This window comes from Balaenoptera physalus (genome assembly GCF_965194825.1).
Source record: "Balaenoptera physalus genome assembly, chromosome: 15".
NCBI lineage: Eukaryota > Metazoa > Chordata > Mammalia > Artiodactyla > Balaenopteridae > Balaenoptera > Balaenoptera physalus.
Window position 1 is genome coordinate 35,393,133 of NC_138894.1, and position 17,955 is coordinate 35,411,087.

General features: G+C 54.5%; 1 protein-coding gene across 3 annotated transcripts in view; it reads left to right on the forward strand.

Moving 5' to 3' along the window:
* SFXN5 (sideroflexin 5) overlaps window positions 1-17,955 on the forward strand; it is a 120,693-nt gene that overhangs the window by 88,083 nt on the left and 14,655 nt on the right. For 2 of the 3 annotated variants that reach the window (XM_082426070.1, XM_082426071.1), the window contains exons 11-13: window positions 5,043-5,158; window positions 7,147-7,232; window positions 13,064-13,181. In XM_082426070.1, coding sequence (XP_082282196.1) covers window positions 5,043-5,158; window positions 7,147-7,232; window positions 13,064-13,181 — 320 coding nt within the window. The remainder of the gene's footprint in view (window positions 1-5,042; window positions 5,159-7,146; window positions 7,233-13,063; window positions 13,182-17,955) is intronic. The other variant, XM_082426073.1, reaches the window with a different exon arrangement.

Genomic DNA, 17,955 nt, shown 5'->3' on the forward strand with positions numbered 1-17,955 from the left:
AAGAGGAGAGGACTATATTTCATATTCATTTGAAGGAATAAACAAGTGTTCACTACACATTCACTCCAAGTCACTTTTTTCAATACCACAGATTCTGAATCTCAGCCTTCTCCACATTTTACAATTCTCTTTCGGGCATTGATTGTTAAACACAGCATCATGGCCGTCACTGCTTTTCGTAATCTCTGCCTGTAATCTTGACCCTTTTAGCCCCTTTTAAATTGACAGTATAATTTTAAAATATATGAAAGATTATTGGGATTATTTTCATTTACTACTTCGTTATACTTGTGGTTTCATTTTATTCTTTACTTGAAGGAAAAAAATATTCTTGAAGTTAATCAGCTTCTTCAGGAAGTTTCTGAAACAGGTTCCTAAGTGTAGGACCCATGAATAGGTCACACCAACCCCTCCTGGCTTTAAAATTTTTATGATCTACTTCAAGAAGATTGGCATTTTCTTTTCAACTTTTAGACAAGTAAAGCATGGTTACATTCTCATTGTAAAAATGCAAACAGTATAGAAAAATTTAGGGTAAAAAAGTGGAAGTTCTTCAATAACCCCTAATTCCCAAATTTGGTTCTCTTCCCCAAGAGGATTACTCGGTGAGGTGTGACCCTTCTAGAACATTACCCAAGGATTTATGCACACACGTGTGTGTACCGGTTGTGGGGTTTTACGTTCAGTAAATCATCCTGTACATACTCAATAACTTTGTTCACATAAGTTTGTTTTGGCGATCTTCCCACGTGAGTTCCCTAATGGTGGACATTTAGGTTGTTTCTAATTATTTGCTGTTACAAACAGTGCTATAATTAACATCCTTGTAAATGTCTCTTTGTGCATATGGGCAAGCATTTCTTTAGGGTAGCTATCTATGGTTTGGCAATTTCTGCTGCCTTTAATTGCATTGCCTGGTATCTGGCAGACGATCTTCTGCATGTACAATAACTTTTCGTGTCCATGCTCCATTATAGTGTAAGTTTTAAAAAGATGTTTTAGGCAACAATTAGGAATCTAAGTTTAAGTTCAAATTCTGTGTGGATCGCTGTGGGCAGCTGAGGTGACAGTTGCGTGAACAGATACCTCTACACGTGGCTAAGTTCACCCATGCACAGACAGCTGTGATGAAGAGCAGGTAAGGTCCCCCCTGCAACATGCACTGTAAAGCACATGGTGATTTTTATAATGTTAAAATATGCATAAATGCCTCTTAGAGCAGATGAGTTACGGTATTTGGTTTTCCCAGGTGAATAGCCCATTGCTCCACCCCATATTTAAATGGCCCTTTCCCTGCAAGTCGATACAACTGCATTAACGCAAATTCATTTCCCCTACAGCTGGGGGTGTTTCTGGACTATTAACTCCATTGATCTATGCCTCTGTTCCGGTGCTAGTTCAAGGGGTAAGCTCCCCTGTAGTCATATTTTTGAGAACTTACTTGCACACTTGTCTTTCTATCTACTGCTCTTTCTTCCCCCCCACACTGTGCTTTTCACACAGGCGCTTCATTAGCTTTTCACAATCTGCATGATTTTGCATCATGATGTGTCTGATGTGAGAACATCTGCAGCAGGCAAGAGCATATTTTCCTCAGGCCTTGACACTGAGCTTGCCATCAGCATGAAGCAATCTCTGTCTCTCTCTTTCTCTCCCTCCCTCTCTCTCTCTCATCCACTGACATCTCCTAGCATCACTGCTCCAACATTAGTTATGCTTGAGTCTTGAATGGTGTCAATCTGAGTTGAAAATGTGCCAGCTTTCTTAACATTATCACTAACAGACTGCTTAATTAACCTGCTGATACTGTCAATAATGGATCTTGCTGGTGTGCTAGAAAGGAGACCCATAGCCCATGTTTGGTCTCTCTCTCTCGCTCTCTCTTTTCATTTACTTAGTCTCTCAGTGTCTATGTCTCTGGAGTTGGACTTTCCAGGAGTGGGATGAGAAGGACCTGGGAGGGTTTGAAAGGAATACAGCGGAACTGAAAGTTCTGGAAGAGATCATGGAAATGAAATCACTAAAACAGGCTGGCATTCTCATTGCTCAATGGCAGGGATGGCTAGTAACCGGTGCATACAGCAAGTGCTTAATAAATGGATAACCACTGTACACAGTCAACAGAAGAGATTACAGGGCATGTGCTGTCTGTGTAAGCAGTAAGAACTGTGGGTGTTCCAAGGGAGGAGCCTGGGGTTGCCATCTTCTGAGGTGGCTTTCAGCGTTTTCTCTTTCTTTCCAGCCAGGTAGCTCAGATGAGAGGGGGACATTGTCATCCCCAAAAGCGTCCAGGAGGGGAGGGAGGCTGGGTTTTCACTTCCTTTCATGCTTTGTCTTTCATCTCAGGTGGTTTTGTGTTTGAACCAAAGGCCTGCTCTGTCCTTCTGAGGCCACATCACACATTCGGAAATTTCAGAGAGCAGGCGAGATGCCACCATGAGCCTGGGGCAGCTCCATCACCTTGAAAACCATGCTGTCTCTTGTCTTTGTCTCCATCACATGCACACACACACAATCAGGCTAGATATGTCTCAGCCGCCCCTGGCTTCCCTCTACCTGGAGATCCTGTAAGCTCAGACAGCACCCAGTGATCCCGTGGAGACACTAAATGCAGCCCCTCCTTTTACACTTGGGAAGCTGGGCAGGGGGTGGGGTTTGCAGAGTCAGCTGTTGGCTCCTGGCTTTAAGCAGTTGCTCCTCCCCTGGACCACATTCCTGTGGCCTTGCCTTTCCTAGAATGGTGGTGGTGGTGGTGGAAAGGATTCTCAGAGGGCAGAGATTGATGCCTTTCAGGGCAGAAAACCCCAATATTCTCTCCAAAGAGAGACTATTATTGGGTCTCCTGGGTACTGAAGGCCTGGCCGTCCCAGGGGTGCGATGGGTGTAGTACATGCCTGCCACCACTAGAGGGCGAGTCACTAACACACAGGCCAGGTGCCCCTTCCCAAGGCCACTCTGGGGGCCCTGGGGCTGTCAGGAGCTCACCTCTGAGGGTGGGGAGGGGGAGATGCAGAGTCAGGATTGGAACCCAAGCCCAGCTGGCCTGAAACCCAGGCTCCCATTCTCTCTTCCTTTACCTCAGATTCACCTTCCTAACTCTGTCAGTCTGGATGTGTGTAAGACAAGGGTTGTTCAACGTCAGCTCTACTGACACGTTGGGCTGGAAAATTCTTTGTTCTGAGGGCTGTCCTGTGCCTTGTAGGATGTTTAGTCGTCTTTGGTCTCTAGAGATCACACTAGATGCCAGTAGCAGCCCCCCATCCCCCAGGTTGTGATCATCAAAAATGTCTCCAAATATTGCCAAATGTCTCATAAAGATGGCCCCAGTTGAGAGCCCCTGTGTAAGACAGGAGAGCATGCCTGCTGTGGAGACAGGAGGAACTGATGCCGAAAAGGTCTGCGCATGGTTCCCACTGCTCCTGTGTGTCGTGTGGAAACACGAGAGCTACTCAGAGATGGCATATGTGCTGTAAATACATTTCGAAACTGTATTTGGTCTCCTGCTTTTCTTCTCTGAAGACTGCAGAGTATCTCAGTCTTCCTTTCTGTTTATTCCACCTCCCCACTTTACTGAAACAGGAGATTGAGGCTCAGAGACCCCCAGGGCCTCAAGCCACCCCTCACCTGCAGAATCCTGTCCCCCAGCTGCAAGCGCCCTGGACCGCTCTGCTCCCCGGTGTTGGCTTGCGTACCAGGAGCATCTGTGGTCCTCCTCCCACTCCACCTGCCCACTAGGCCCTGCCGCCCTCCAGCTCCCCAAACCCTGGTGTCCCCCCCCCCACACTGGAGGGAGTGGGGAAGCAGCAGGTGTTGATGCTAATCAGCGTTCACAGCCCAGAACTGCAGTCGCTCCCAGGCTCACACACTCCCCAAAATTAAACACTCATTATACAAAATTAATTGACATTAATTAGCAAAAATTAAAACTTTAAACACAGCAAGGCGCTTTTGGGGGAGGAGTGGAGCAGGCGGGCTCCAAATTGGTCACCCCCCCGACTCCCCACCCTCCCACCACCCCCAAGTCCCCCCACTTCCATCCTGGAACAGGGCCGGAGGAGTTCAGGCGAGGTCGGCACCCACACCCGGCCCTGAGCCCAGGGCCAGCCACGTGGATCCCAGGGGGGAGTAACCGAAAGAGGCTCCCTATGCCAGTCACCAGCTGATGGGTGGCCGCCCAAACTCTGACACACAGTGCTGAACTAAGGAGCCAGGAACCCTCCCCTCAGCCCAGGTCCCCATGATCTCAGCTGAGATGGGGAGGCATGGCCAAAGGAGGAAACCCAACCACGTGAAGCAAGAACGTAGAAGGTATGCCTTTAGCCATGCCTGACCCCCACCCCACCCCGCCCCAAACTCTTCCATCTCCTGGGTACCCGAAGGATGAGGCACTGTAGCCTTTCAGCTCTGTCCCGCTTTGTTGTGTGACCTCAGAGAAGTCACTCCCCATCTCTGAGCCTCAATTTTCCATCCATATGATGAGGGGGTGGTGCCGGGTTAGCACTGAGGTTCCTGCCTGCTCTGGCACCTGTTGTCAGGGAAGCAAATCTCTGGGAACTTGATTCACTCTGAGGAGCGAGGGGCTAAATGTGGGGGGCTGGCATTCAAGAGGATGCCCGGAAAGGCAGCCCAAGGGACTGAAGTGCTGATGGTGAAGCATCAGGCACCAGTGTGGGCGATGCGTCTTCAAGCCCCAGAGCCCTCCCAGATGGGCATCCGCTTCGCCTGCCCGTGGGGCCTGCGCCTGAGGAGAGGAAAGCAGCGTCCTTGATAACTGGCCGCTCTCTAAGCCCTGAATAGTTTCCCTTTCCTTCCTAACAAACACTGGTTATTTTCCACCTTTGCTCTCCAGGTTCCCAAGGGCCCCCAAATCCTTCACCAGGCTGATAGGCAGCAGAACCACACCTTCGCCCACTGTTTGAACAGACGTGGCATTTATTCAGAACCTTTGTTGCTTGGTGCGGGTGGAGCCCAGTGATCTCCTCCGCAGGGTAGAATGCCATCCTCCCCCCTCACTCCTGCTCCCTGCTCCCCTCTCTCTCCAGCCAGCGCCAATATCTGCAACGTGGTCCTGATGCGGTACGGGGAGCTGGAGGAGGGGATTGACGTCCTGGACAGCGATGGCAACCTCGTGGGTTCCTCCAAGATCGCAGCCAGACATGTGGGTCGTCTGGGGGCTCGGGGGCTGGTAGGGAGGCTGTGGTCGATTTTCCCTAGACATTTTCATTCCCCAGGGGCTTGTGTCCTCAGCACCCTTGCCTTGCCCTCTTGAGCTCTCCTCCTCACCCCACCCCCATCCCCACCCCCCATCGGTTTGAGCCCCGGGCCTCAGGTCTGGCCCCGGCCACACCTGCCCACCAGACACCCTTGCTTCTCTCCAGCCGCCTCATCACTACTGGGAAACATCCCCATCTCTTGTCCCAGCCCCTCGGGACGTGCTTTCTCTGACCTCTTACTTGGTAAGGGCAGAGGAGACCCCCCCAGAGATTTCTTTCCCTTCCCCAGGACCTAGGGCCTGGGGCCTTCATATCCTCCTGGGTGAGAAGAGGACGCCTAGAAGCTGATGGTTTGTGGTTGTGTGCTCAGAGGCACTTCTGCAGGTGATACGTCACCAGGGAGTGAGCTTGGTCGAGGCGGAGGGATTTCGGGCTTGCAGGAAGCCACGGGCGTGGTTTGGGGAAGAATGTTTTGTTACGAGAAGGCCCTCTTTCACTTCTGGTTTCACCAGACTCACCCATCTAGCAATTGTAATTAAAAAAAAAAAAAAAAAAATCCAGTCTGCTTGTATATCTCCCTGTGCTTTCCAGACTTCATCCTAATGGCAATTAGTGGCTTGTCCTGCTCTGGCCTCCAAGTGCTGGGTCCCCTCTGCTCCAGCCCTGTCCCTCATCAGCTCCCACGTGGGCCCCCACCGCACCCTGTCACTGAGGCCTTCTCCATAAGCCTCTGATGTAGGAAGACCCTTCTCTTGTCCTGGTCCTTCCCCCCACCACTGACTGATCTCAGGGAAAGTAAGTGTCTGTCCAAGGCTTGTGAGGGGCAAGGGGCTCGGGGGTGCCAGTGCCAACACCGCATCGTCTGCTTTCTGCACAGGCTCTGGGGCCCCTGTCATCCCCACACCTGTTCAGGAGACTGGAGGGACCTCTCCCAGGCCTTCCTGAGGCTGGTCATGAAGAACCCAAGTTCCTGGGAGAAATGTTTAGCCCTGAGCCCATCATCAGAGGGGATTTGGCCTCAATTTCCTACATCCCCCTAACCTCCTATCCAACTCTATCCTCTTCCTGACTTGCTGTGATGGAGACCAACTGTGATAACTCCTCCTCGTGGTCCAAACAGCAGGGAACCCCAAGCTCTTCTGCAGCCCTGGGCTTCCCTTGTTCTGGCTCTATCAGCCCCTTGCCATTTGGGACTCCAGGGACCCGTGGGTTACAAGCATTCCTTGAGCCTTCTCTGAGGGCTGGGAGCCCGTGGGGTTAAAGGAACTCATCACAATGACCATCAGGGTGCAGAACTGCCACTGAGCTGTGCCTTGACCAGCACCCCCCCTCCCCAGGAATCCTGAGGGACCCCCCAGAGCAAGGCCCCAGGCAGACCCCATATGGGGAGAGCAGCCACTCAGCAGAAGCATTTCCCACTTACAAAGCTGACCTCTTGTCATCAAGAAAGACTCTCATCCAGAGCCAGGAAATGGCAAGATCCTCCAAATCTTTGTCTTTAAGGGAAAAGAAAGTGAGTCCCAGAATCCCTCTTCTCCCTGGGCACCAGGAGCCTCACGTGGCGCAGCACGCCACAGCTGTCTGTTCTGGCCCTTCCAGCGCCTGCTGTGTTTTTAGAGCATCTCAGGTCCTCCACGTGTTTCCTCTCAGCCGCTGTACCCCGCCACCCGGTTCACCTCCCTGGGCGCGGGCCCCTTGCTGGGTTGCCTCCACTCCCCCACATGTGGCAGGTGATGGGGATCTGCGGTGGGAAGATGGGGTGGCTTTTTTCTGTTGTTTGGAATATGGCTTCGTGAGCGATTCCATGAATTATTCCGTTCAGCCAGATGTGCTTAACAGTGGTACATACACCTAGGGGCTCCGGGGCTGGGTTTGCTGCCCCGAGGCTGTCCCACCCCCGCCCCGCTCACCACAGCCTCTGCTTGCCCCTCAGGCCCTGCTGGAGACGGCGCTGACGCGAGTGGTCCTCCCCATGCCCATCCTGGTGCTACCCCCGATCGTCATGTCCATGCTGGAGAAGTGAGTTGGGGCCCAGGACAGAGGCCATCGTGGCGGAGAGGGTGGGGGAAGGGGGACCTGCTGGCCCCGGGCAAGGGTCCTGGTTTGTTCACACTCTCCCTGGCAGGGCTGCTGGAATCATCCTGTGAGAATTCATGGACTTTGGCTGCTCAGGACCCTGTGCTAAGTTCTAGGAGGGATGTCCCGATGGACAAGGCTGGCCCTGCCCTGGAGCTGGCGGTTCTAGAGTGTGTGTCTCTGTGTGTGTGTGTGTGTGTGTGTGCACGCGCTCTATTAGTGCACAGCACAGGACCAGTGGTGAAGAGAGAGTCTGAGGACTATGGTGGGAAGACTAGACTTGGGCCCAGCGCATCCCTTTCCGGCATCTGCCATGAGGCAAGTCACCACCTCACCGAGCCTCAGTTTCTTCATTTAGACAATAATTGTACTAACCTCCCTGCCGCCCTCAGAGGGATGTTCTGAGAACACATTTGTCCTGACCATAAAGAAATAAGGAGATACAATAATAAGGACAATGATGGAGTGATTCTATTAATTAATGAGTGTGAAATTGAATCATGAAGACGGGAATGCTGCTGGAAGGAGAGGCTGAGGAGAGGAGGGAGGAAGCAGGGCTGGTTTGGGCAGGCCCTGAGGGTTGGGGAAAGTCTAGGAGGATGGCAAGGAGCAGGGAAGGGTTCCAGGTGTGGGCAGCAAGATGAGCAAAGGCCTGGAGGTCTGGTGCAGGTAAAAGTGAAGAGATGATCGCTTCCTCCTTCCCGGGGGCCCAGCCTGGGAGGGGCACCTCAAGGCAGTGGATGGGCTTGGGGGCTGTGTAGGATAAGGACGGGGTTGGGGGCATTCCCTCTGGGGCTCTGGATCAGGGGCTTCTCCCCAATTTGGGGACCTTCTTAATCCCACAAAACAAATTACAGTAACAGCTAACACTTGACAGCTAAGCACTGGCTGCGTCCCAGTCTTCTCCCAGCCAGGTCCCCCCCAAATGCCGTCTCCTCAACGAGGCCCTCCCTGACCACCCCATCGAGATTACAGCCACGAGGACTTCTTCCCCCGCTACACTGCCTTATTTTTACTCACAGCACTTATCGATAGCTGAGATTCTTTATCTAGTTATATGCTATCTGTGTGCTTCATTAGAATGTCATCTCCATGGAGGCAGGTCAATTCCTTTTGTTTACTGCCCTGCACAGCATCTAGCGTAGTTCCTAGCACATAGTGATATGCTCAGTGTTTGTTGAACGAATGAATGATCTCATTTAACCTTCACAACAGTGCAAAGAGGTGAGCATGATGTCCCCATTTTACAGACGAGGAAAGGAAGGCAAAGAGAGGTTATATCATCTGCTTACAGTCACACACTAGGAAATGGCAGAGCCAGGCAGGGCCCAGGAATACGGCTGCAAAACTGGGCTCTTCCTACCACACTGGCTGCCTCTTGGATTTTTGGATCGCAGCACATAATCAGCCTGTCTTTGGAATCCACCCCGCATGGAGACAGGAGAGGGACAGATTTGGGGAACTGGCCTCAGAAAGCCTGTGTTTTGATAAGGGCGGGACCCACACACAGGTCAGCTGCAGGTGGGACCCGGCAGTGCGGGAACAGGGTCAGGGTGACCTTGAGGGGAGGGCTGGTCCAGAGGAAAGGGGCTGCAGCTGGCACTGAGAGTAAGATAGGATTTTGGTGGAAGGGAGGGCTTTCTGGGCAAGGTGTGGGCCTGTTGCATGGACCTTGAAGAGCCCAACCCAACAGAAGCAAAGCACGCTCTCTCATCAGGCCTGCTGATAAGGGGCCCTGTGTCCAGCTGAGGGGATGATCCCTTCGTCCCCTGGAAGAGTGGGGGAGGTGCATAGTGGGCGTGGGTACCTGAGCAAGGGATGGCGTGTTGAACACTGAGACTTAAGAAAATTAATTTCCTCTGGAAGTTGCAAAAATAAACAGATCCTGGGAAGCGATTACTTTGGTGCCCCTGAACCTTGTATACGCAGCCCTCTGGTGAACTGAGGCTGTCCCCAAATACCAGCGACTGCAAGTGCACACAAGGACACCACTGGGCAAATGAGGAAGAGAGGGCTTCTGTCTTCAAGGCTACTGAATCTTGGACCTGGAATTTGCTGGGGAAAACTGTGGTCTGTGATGCCTTCTGGGTACCATCTGAGCTGGGTTTGCAGAAAGTGGAGTAACGGTTAGTGTCCCATTGGTTGGGGGCTTAAACTTAGCTTTGGGAGGCTTGGGAAGTGGGGTGGGATTGTTCTAGTTCTGAACGTCCCAGCCTGGAATCAGCCTGGACTGCGGGTGCCCTGCATCTGGCTCAGCTCAGGGTCAAAGGAAGCCCCTCGGGTAGGTAGAAGAGGGTTAGCCATTGGTCTCCTGGAAGCCTTGTATTTAGTTGGTCCTTCCCTGAAGCTTGTGGGAGGGTCTCTGAGGAGGAGAAAGAGTCCAGCCTGGGTTCCCCCAGGAATATCAAGACGAACAAGACTCAGTTTGCACCCTCAAAGACATAATTAACCTCATATACATGGTGGGGGGAGCTGCCAGGCTGTGAGGTGGGGGGGCAGGGCAGGTCCGGCACCGACTGAGACTCCTGGCAGGAGTTCCGGCGGGCTGGTCAGTTTCCCACCTGGAGAATGATGGCGCTGCCCCCCTCACCACCTTGTCCGCTAGAGCTTGGCACTTTGCACCATGCAGCGGGCCCCTGGCTCTTAGCTGGGCCCCCCCCCACCGCCGAGCACCCCACGGCCTTTCCATGCAGGGTGCTAATGGCAGGGCCTCTGCTGAGGAGGCTGATGGGGGAGGCAGCCCTACCCTCGACCCTCCGGAGCCCCGGTTGTGTGAGGGAGTCAGGAGAGCCAGGGAAAAAAGACAAAAGAACACTTACAAAGCAGCCTGCTTGCAAATTAATGGAGCGCAAAAGTAAAACTGCTCCAAGTGCTGAGGGAATGCACGGCAATGGGGAGACAAGCTGTTGTGTGGCAGCGAGGCTGGCTTGGCCCCGGCCTCAGTTTCTCCTCTCTGGGAGGACCCTGGGTTTCCTGCTAGGATAGCAGAGTTGGGGGACGTGTTCAGGTGTCCCTGTCTCTGAGATGAAAGGAAAAGGGTCTCCCGTCAGAAGCCGAGAATCCTCCACTCCGCCGCCGCCCGAGCAGGGCCTCTCTCTGAGGGGTGCACGCCCCTCCCCTCACTCTCCACCACACCTTCCCTCAGGCCCAGGGCTCCACTCCAGCTCCACTGTCCTGGGGAGGAAGCTGGTTTTGGACTCAGGGCCCGGAGAGCAGCCCCGCGCCCCCCAACTCAGAGGCAGCTGTGGGGGGGTCTCTCCCCCAGCTCTGCATCCCTGGCCCTGGCCCAGGCCTGGACTTTTCTGCCCTCCCAGGCTGGGTCTCAGCTTGGTCAGGGTTCAGGCCACACCCTCCATGGTAGCTCCTGAGGCCGCTTCCCAGCCTCCCTCATTCCCGGGGATCCGGGTCTTTCCTCTCTCCCAGGCATTCGCACATCTCTCCATCTGCATATTTTAACTCCCCCAGCTGCCTTTCCAATTCCTCCCTGCCATTTCCCTCTCCTCCTCCCCTCCCCCTGTCCTGCTGTGTTCACTCTCCCGCCTGGGCTGGGACTTCAGAGGCTCCTGTTGGCTGCTGTCTGAGCCTTCCTCTTTCCTGAGTGGGGAGCACAGGCCTGGGACTTTCTGGATCCCTTTCACAGTGGGGACTTCAGCCAGCCACCCGGAGAGAGGAGCCAAGGTCGCAGCCCCACGTAGAAGGGGTCTGTCCGGTGTCCCCACCGAATGAGTCCATGTCCTGCCCCTCACCTGCCAGGGAGGGAAACTCCCTCCGCTATCCTCCCTCGGGGCTGTGCCTCCAGGGGCCACACACCCTCCTGTCCCCTCCCCCCTGCTCTGGCCACCCTCAGGGACTGAGGTCCCAGTCGCTGCCACGGGAGCAAGAGTACCCACCTTCTGGTCCTGCTGGAGAAGTTAATCTGAGTTGAAAACATCTCAGGACCCATCTCAGCCTTACTCCCAGCCCCTGCATGACTCCCATGGAAGCCCAGGAGGCCTCAGGCTGAGTCCGTGGGGAAGAGGGGGGTGAGGCTCACCCGGAAGAGAGGGAGAAGATGGGGGCACTGGACCAAGGCAGAGGGGATGCCGGAAGGGCTTGAGTTTGATTTGGGCACCTTTGTCCCCCTGTTCTTCATCCTGTGGAAATTCCCCTCCCCAATAGCTCAGTTCAGGCTTAATTCAACAACTGGACAGATCTTGGGGTCTGGGCCAGTGGGAAGGGCTGGAGGACAACCCAGCCACCCAGACCCTCCCTCCTTCCTGCTGGTAACAAGGGCAGTAACAACAGCAATACGAACACACCTCACTGAGCACTTACTGTGTCCAGGTCTTTTACTTGCATAGAATTTACAAGTAATTGGATTGTTATTGGTACCTTAGTAGGAACATCCTGGGCCAGAGTTTCCCAGAAGTGTGGTCTGGGGATCACCTGTTGTTGACTCATGGAAGGTTCCCAGGTGTAGTACCAGCTGAATCAGGATCTCATGGGGGAGTCTGCATTTTTTAACCACTGCCTAGATACTAAAGTTTGAGAACTGCTGCTCCCAGTTTTGCTGTCGCCTTAGAGCCAGCTGCTCTTGGGATTCATGTGCCAGGAGGTGAAGGTGGTGCGGGGTTTGCCTGCCCGACACTGAGGCGCTGCCCCCAGAAGAGCCTCTCCCCCCGCCTGTGGCCACAGCAGCCCTGCCCCAGGAGGGGAGGGGCAAGAGCCCTGGTTATAGCTTCTTCCCACCAGGAGCCGGTCTCAGTCCGGTGGAGGCTGACGCTTACCAAGGGCAGCACGTGTACCCACCCAACATCCCTTGGCAAATAATCCGTCTTGCTGACACATCCCACCCCAGGCCTCCCCACGTAGAATGCCTGGTGGTCTTCTCCAGGGCCTGGTGGATTATACAGAACGAAATGTTCTGACGGACAGCACAGTGAAGGTGGACTCGCCAGCTGCTACGGCCTCCACTCTGTCTGGAGAGGCCGTTTTGTCATGGGGCTGGGGGACCCAGGGCCCTGGAGGGAGGCTTTCGTACCCCTCTCCTGCCCAAGAATCCCAGCTCGGATGCTCACCGCGGGGAGGGGTGCCAACTGTGAACTGGTGGTGCAGCGGGCAAAGGGTCCTTAAGGCAGGAGCCAGAGCAGCTCAGTGACAGCACTTTCAGGGAGTCAGAGGAGCCCAGACAGCAGCCCTGCCTGCCTCCCGCAGACTTGGTCTTGGCCTTGGGCAAGTCACCGTGGCTCTTGGATCGAAGGTGACCAGGTGGTCAGCAGGGCGTGTTCTGTTCCCGTACCCAGAAGAGGTCATCCTCTCCTGGCTGTGCGCGCGTGCGTATGCGTGCTTGTGCGTGCGTGTGCGTGAATGTGTGTGAATGTGTGTGTGGTTTGTTCACTATTTCAATATGTGCTGCCTTCAAGGCCCATCTTCCTCCGCTGTGTCCCCGCGTGGGCCCCCCACCCCCTGCACAGGAGCAGGGGCCGACAGCCTCCTCTATCGTCTGCCCCACACGTGGCCTTCTCTGCGCAGGGCTGGATGCACAGTGGGGTGGGTGCCCCACAGGTGCTCATTTATGATTTACGGTTGAGAATTTAAGCGGCAACGTCCTTCAGGGCAGGGCCTGGGGAGAGGGCTGCCACCGGGGGACGGTCCCAGAGACAGAATTCCTCCACAGCTACTTAGCTACGGGCTGGGCCTGGCCCTCAGACCCAGTGGGACCCAGTGTGGTGGCTAATGGCCAGCTCACCCTGTCTCCGGGTCTCATGGGGCCCCCCCTTCTCTCTCCCCCACAGGACAGCTCTCCTGCAGGCGCGCCCCCGGCTGCTCCTCCCCGTGCAAAGCCTCGTGTGCCTGGCAGCCTTTGGCCTGGCCCTGCCGCTGGCCATCAGCCTCTTCCCCCAGATGTCAGAGGTCAGTGGAGGGAGGGGCTCAAGGGCAGGACAGGGAGGGTTGCCGTCTGGTCATTTATGAACCAATACCTACTCAGTGCTGACACCTTAGCACTACGCTAGCTAGGTACTGGGGTTAGACTGTGAATGAGACGGGCCCAGGCTCTGACCTCTCAGGGTCAAGGGTCAAGCAGTGAACACAGCGATGAAACGGAATAGCAAGTGAAGGGTGAGCAGTGTTAAGATGGGAGGAGTTTGGCCGTGGGAGGAGGAGACAGTAGGGGCCCAAACAGAGCTTAGAGAGAAGTGGCATTTCATGGGGGCCTGAAGGATGGGCTAGAGTTGGCCAGGTGTGTAAGAGGTGAGGGGACACATAGGCTGAGGTCACCTGGTGTGAAGGGAGGCGGCACACAGCTGAGGAAAGCCTGCCTCTTGGGCAGAGAGTGGGGAAGATGAGGTGGGCCAGGTACGGGGGCCTGACGTTGGGGGCGCCGGGAACTTGGAAGCCAGCGCAGTGGGTGAACGTTGCCAGAAGAGCTGTGCAGAGCAGGACCAGATTCCTGGTTTTGAACGGTCCCCATGGCTGTATGGTGGGGCTGCGTTGGAGCTCTGGAGAAGGAGCCTTCAGGAGGCGGTGGCGGGAGTCCAGCGAGAGATGATGGCGGCTTGGACCAGGCTGCTGGCAGCGGGCATGGAGGGAAGTGGGTCCTTTAAGAGAGAGTTGTTAGGAGGCAGCTTCATGAGGATCTGATGAAGAACTGCGTGTGATGGGAGGACAGGGAGCCGGCAGGATGTGCGCCCGGCTTTCTGGTTTTGAACAACCCGGCAAGATGGAGATGAGGAGGGGCCGGCGTGCAGGAGGACAGCATGTGGAGCTGGATGGACACGTGGGGTTTGAGGAAACTGTGGAACTTGTGAACAGAGGTGCCCTGTGGAAGTTGGCTTTGGGTCTAGAAGCCAGGAGAGAGGCCTGGGCTCGAGGGACAGAAGTAGGAGCCCCCAGCATAAAACAGTGATGGTGGGTGGGATCAGCCAAGGAGCGTGTGGAGAAAATAGGCCCTGGGGAGGGGGGCTGCCCAAGGACAAGTGGCCAGGGAGGTAAAGACAGAGCCAAGTGAGACTGGAGTTGGGAGGCATCCACAGGGTCAGACCCTCCCGAGAGGTCAAGCTCCATGGGGTTGAAGAGCGTCCATTGGTGTCTCAGTTCGTGAAGGCAAACTCCATCCCGAGGGGTGGAGCCCAGCTGGGGGGTAAGGAAACGGGGTGGCAGGCTGACTGTTTGGTCTGGAGGCTTGGTACCGGGGTAAAAAAGAGAAGCAGACCCAGAGCTGGAATGAGATGTGGGATCAAGAGAGGTTTTCATTTATTTTCACTCTTTTAAAATGGGAGAGACTGGAGCTTGTGTAAATGCAAAGGGAAGGCACCAGGAGAGAAGAAGGACACTGGAGGAGGAGGACAGAGGGCAAAGTCCATGAAGTGGGGGAGTCAGAGCGCAGGCAAGGGGTTCAAAGGATTCGCCTGGGTGGGGGAGACCCCCTCCCCACTTTAGCAGAGGGAGGCAAATGTTGGTTGGGGGGTGGAGTTCGGGGGTGGGGAGGTTAAGGAAGTTGATCTGATAGCTCCTGTGTTCTCATGACTGAGCAGAAAGGAAGGAGGCGGGTGGGAAGGGGGAGGTCAAAGGTCAGAGGACCATGGAGAAGGCTAGAGACCTTCAGAGGGGAGAACGGGAGAGATAGCAGACTAAGGAAGTCAGAGAGCCTGGTGGGCAGTGCCGAGGGTCAGTGGAGGGGACGGCTGGGGGTGGACACAGGTCGGGGGTGTGTGGCCAGGGCCTGTCTACCCAGAGGTACGGGGCCTGCTCCAGTTTTGTCTGGTTGGGTGAGGCATTCGGGAGGCTGGTAGGAGTTCAGGAGGAGCAAAGGACCCCAGAATCTTAGTTGGGTGGGGGTGAAGAAGCATGAGCAAGCCGAGTGGGAAAAGCAAGGTTTGGTGCAGAGGCAGACCCAAGGAGGGCAAAGAATGACCATGGTATCTGGAGTTATGGAACTCAAGGGAAGATGGGGTCTGTGGCTGCAGATGGACGCTTCTGAATCTGTGACCGCAGGACTGACCCTGCGGGGCGGGAGGGGTGCAGGTTCCTCCAGGGAAGTTGGGGAAGGTGAAAATAAGGGTCCTGGGGTGTTACACTGGGACTGTGAGGACTGGAGACCCAGGGTCTTAGAGTAGAAGGTAGTGACCCGGCCTCCAGGCCCCGAAGAGGGTGAGGACTGGAGTCACTTGCCTCCACTGAGCCCCAGAGTTTCAGGAGGAAACTATAATGGGATGGGGCTCCTATCTTGGGGGCCAGGCCAGTGCACACAGGATGGGAAGCTCAGCAGTGTCCTCATACCCACAGGGCCCAGCCTTGCCATGGAGCAGGGATACCCCTCCCCATCCTTCCCCTCAACCCGAAAGCTGAACAGCTGTATCCTGATGCTTGGGGACTCCAAATAGAGCTGGGGGCTCCAGGTTGCCTGGAAGCTCTGAAGACGAGAGGGAGGGCACTTCTTGGCGGTCCTGGCATCCCCATCTGGAAGGCCTGGGCCCGTCACTCCCCAAAGCCACTGACGGCATCTCTTTATAACAGCTGGGCTGAGTCTGCAGTTCTGGGCAAGAGTCAGAGTGCCCCAGGTGCTTGCAGGCACCACTGTGTTCAGAAGCTTCAAGTAGCTCCCATAGCTCTACCTGTCTGCACAGGAGAGGGAGCCAGGGCAGAGAAACCCCATGAGCCTGTCCCACTGGAAGGATTTTCAAGGTCATCCAGTTTACCACCCTCCTGGCTCTGCTGGGGCAAATGGAGACCCAGAGCAGCCAAGGGCCCGGCCCAAAGTCACAGAAGCCATGTGCTAATATGGAAGGACACCCCAGAGGCTCACTCCCAGACCAGAGCTCCCAGGAGATGTTGCATCTGCTTGTTCTGTAGGATTTTCTCTTCTCACTCTTTTCTCTTCACCTACCCTGAGACAGTGGAGAGAGGAGGGAGCTGGGGCCTCCCTGTGGTGGGGAAGAGTCTAGGAGTGCTGTGGGTCTAAGGCGGGTGTTCCTTTGGGGCAAATAATGGAGAAAGGGCCACAGTCCCCCCACTCGGGCCTCCAGCTCTGGCTGCAGAGAGGTGGTCTAAGTGAGCAGCCCCGGCCTAAGTGAGTCAACGTCCAGGCTCCTCCCTTCCCCCATGTCTGCCACAAATAGGCATGGAAGTTAGTTCTTCTGGGTGTCTAACCAAAATCCTTCTCGTTGCAACCCAAGCCTCCTTCTCTAGGTTGGAAAGAATATAGTCACTTTGTAATAAGTCTGTTCTCTGGGAAAGGAGGGTAGGGACGTGATCTTCAGAGCCCCCTCCTCACCTGCATCAACCCCAACAGGATGCAGGCGGGCCTGTGCATAATGGGGTGTTTGGCTGAGAGGACCTCGTTCCCCCATTCTTCCTCCCAATTAATTCTCTCTAACGAGGCGCTGCTTCTGCCATGTGGGGATCATGTCTCACATCCCAGAAGCCAATGTGATTCGCCACAATAAGTCTGGACCTGCTTGGGCTGACCCAACCTTGCCAAGAGCCACCAAGGTTGTCAACAGGAGTAATCACTGGAACGCTAATTAATTAATGAGGTGACTTGGAGATGGAATTTAGGAACTGGTTCCTAGAATGGCTGGCCTGCAGTGATTGATTGGTGTGGGGTTTCCAACCCACTAACCCCAGAGGTTGAAGAAAGAACTTCAATCCCCTCTTCAATCCCTGGGAGAGAGTTTTGGGGGTGTTTTTTAAGATTTTTTTTTTTTTGATGTGAACCATTTTTTCAAGTCTTTATTGAATTTGTTACAATATTGCTTCTGTTTTATGTTTTGGTTTTTTTGGCTGTGAGGCATGTAGGATCTTAGCTCCCCGACCAGGGATCGAACCCACACCCCCTGCAATGGAAGGTGAAGTCTTTTTTTTTTTTTTTTTAGAGGGTGGGGGTGGGGAGGGGGAATGAGGAGGTTAGTTTGTTGGTTTTTTTAAATTAATTAATTAATTTATTTATTTATTTACTTTTCGCTGTGTTGGGTCTTTGTTTCTGTGCGAGGGCTTTCTCTAGCTGCGGCAAGCGGGGGCCACTCTTCATCGCGGTGCGCGGGCCTCTCACTATCATGGCCTCTCTTGTTGCGGAGCACGGGCTCCAGACGTGCAGGCTCAGTAGTTGTGGCTCACGGGCCCAGTTGCTCTGCGGCATGTGGGATCTTCCCAGACCAGGGCTTGAACCCGTGTCCCCTGCATTGGCAGGTGTACTCTCAACCACTGCACCACCAGGGAAGCCCCAGGCGAAGTCTTAACCACTGGCCCGCCAGGGAAGTCCCCCTGGGAGAGAGTTTTGTCCGCGCTTTCAAATTAGTATTTCTGCCTATTAAAATGGTTCTAATTTTAAAACTAAAATTGCAAATAATAATAATAGCTACCATTTGCTAAATATCTACTAGGCCAGGTAGCATGCCGGGAACTCTGCATGCCTTGTATTAAATCTTCCTAATGCCCCTCAAGTCCAAGGTATTACTGTTTATCAAAGGGTGTTGCCTAGACAGTTAGATGTGTGTGTCTCAGGCTCTGGGGCGAGATTTTGGCTGGGGAACATGGAACCTTTGATGCATGGGGGGGACTGAAGTCCTGGAAGGGTTGAGGTCTCTGTAGGAGGAAGAAAAGCTGTTAAAAAAGGGCAGGAGCAGGCAGGGGAGAGCCCCGACGAGCAGTTTCATGGACACTGGGGACAAGGGCATTTCAAGGAGGA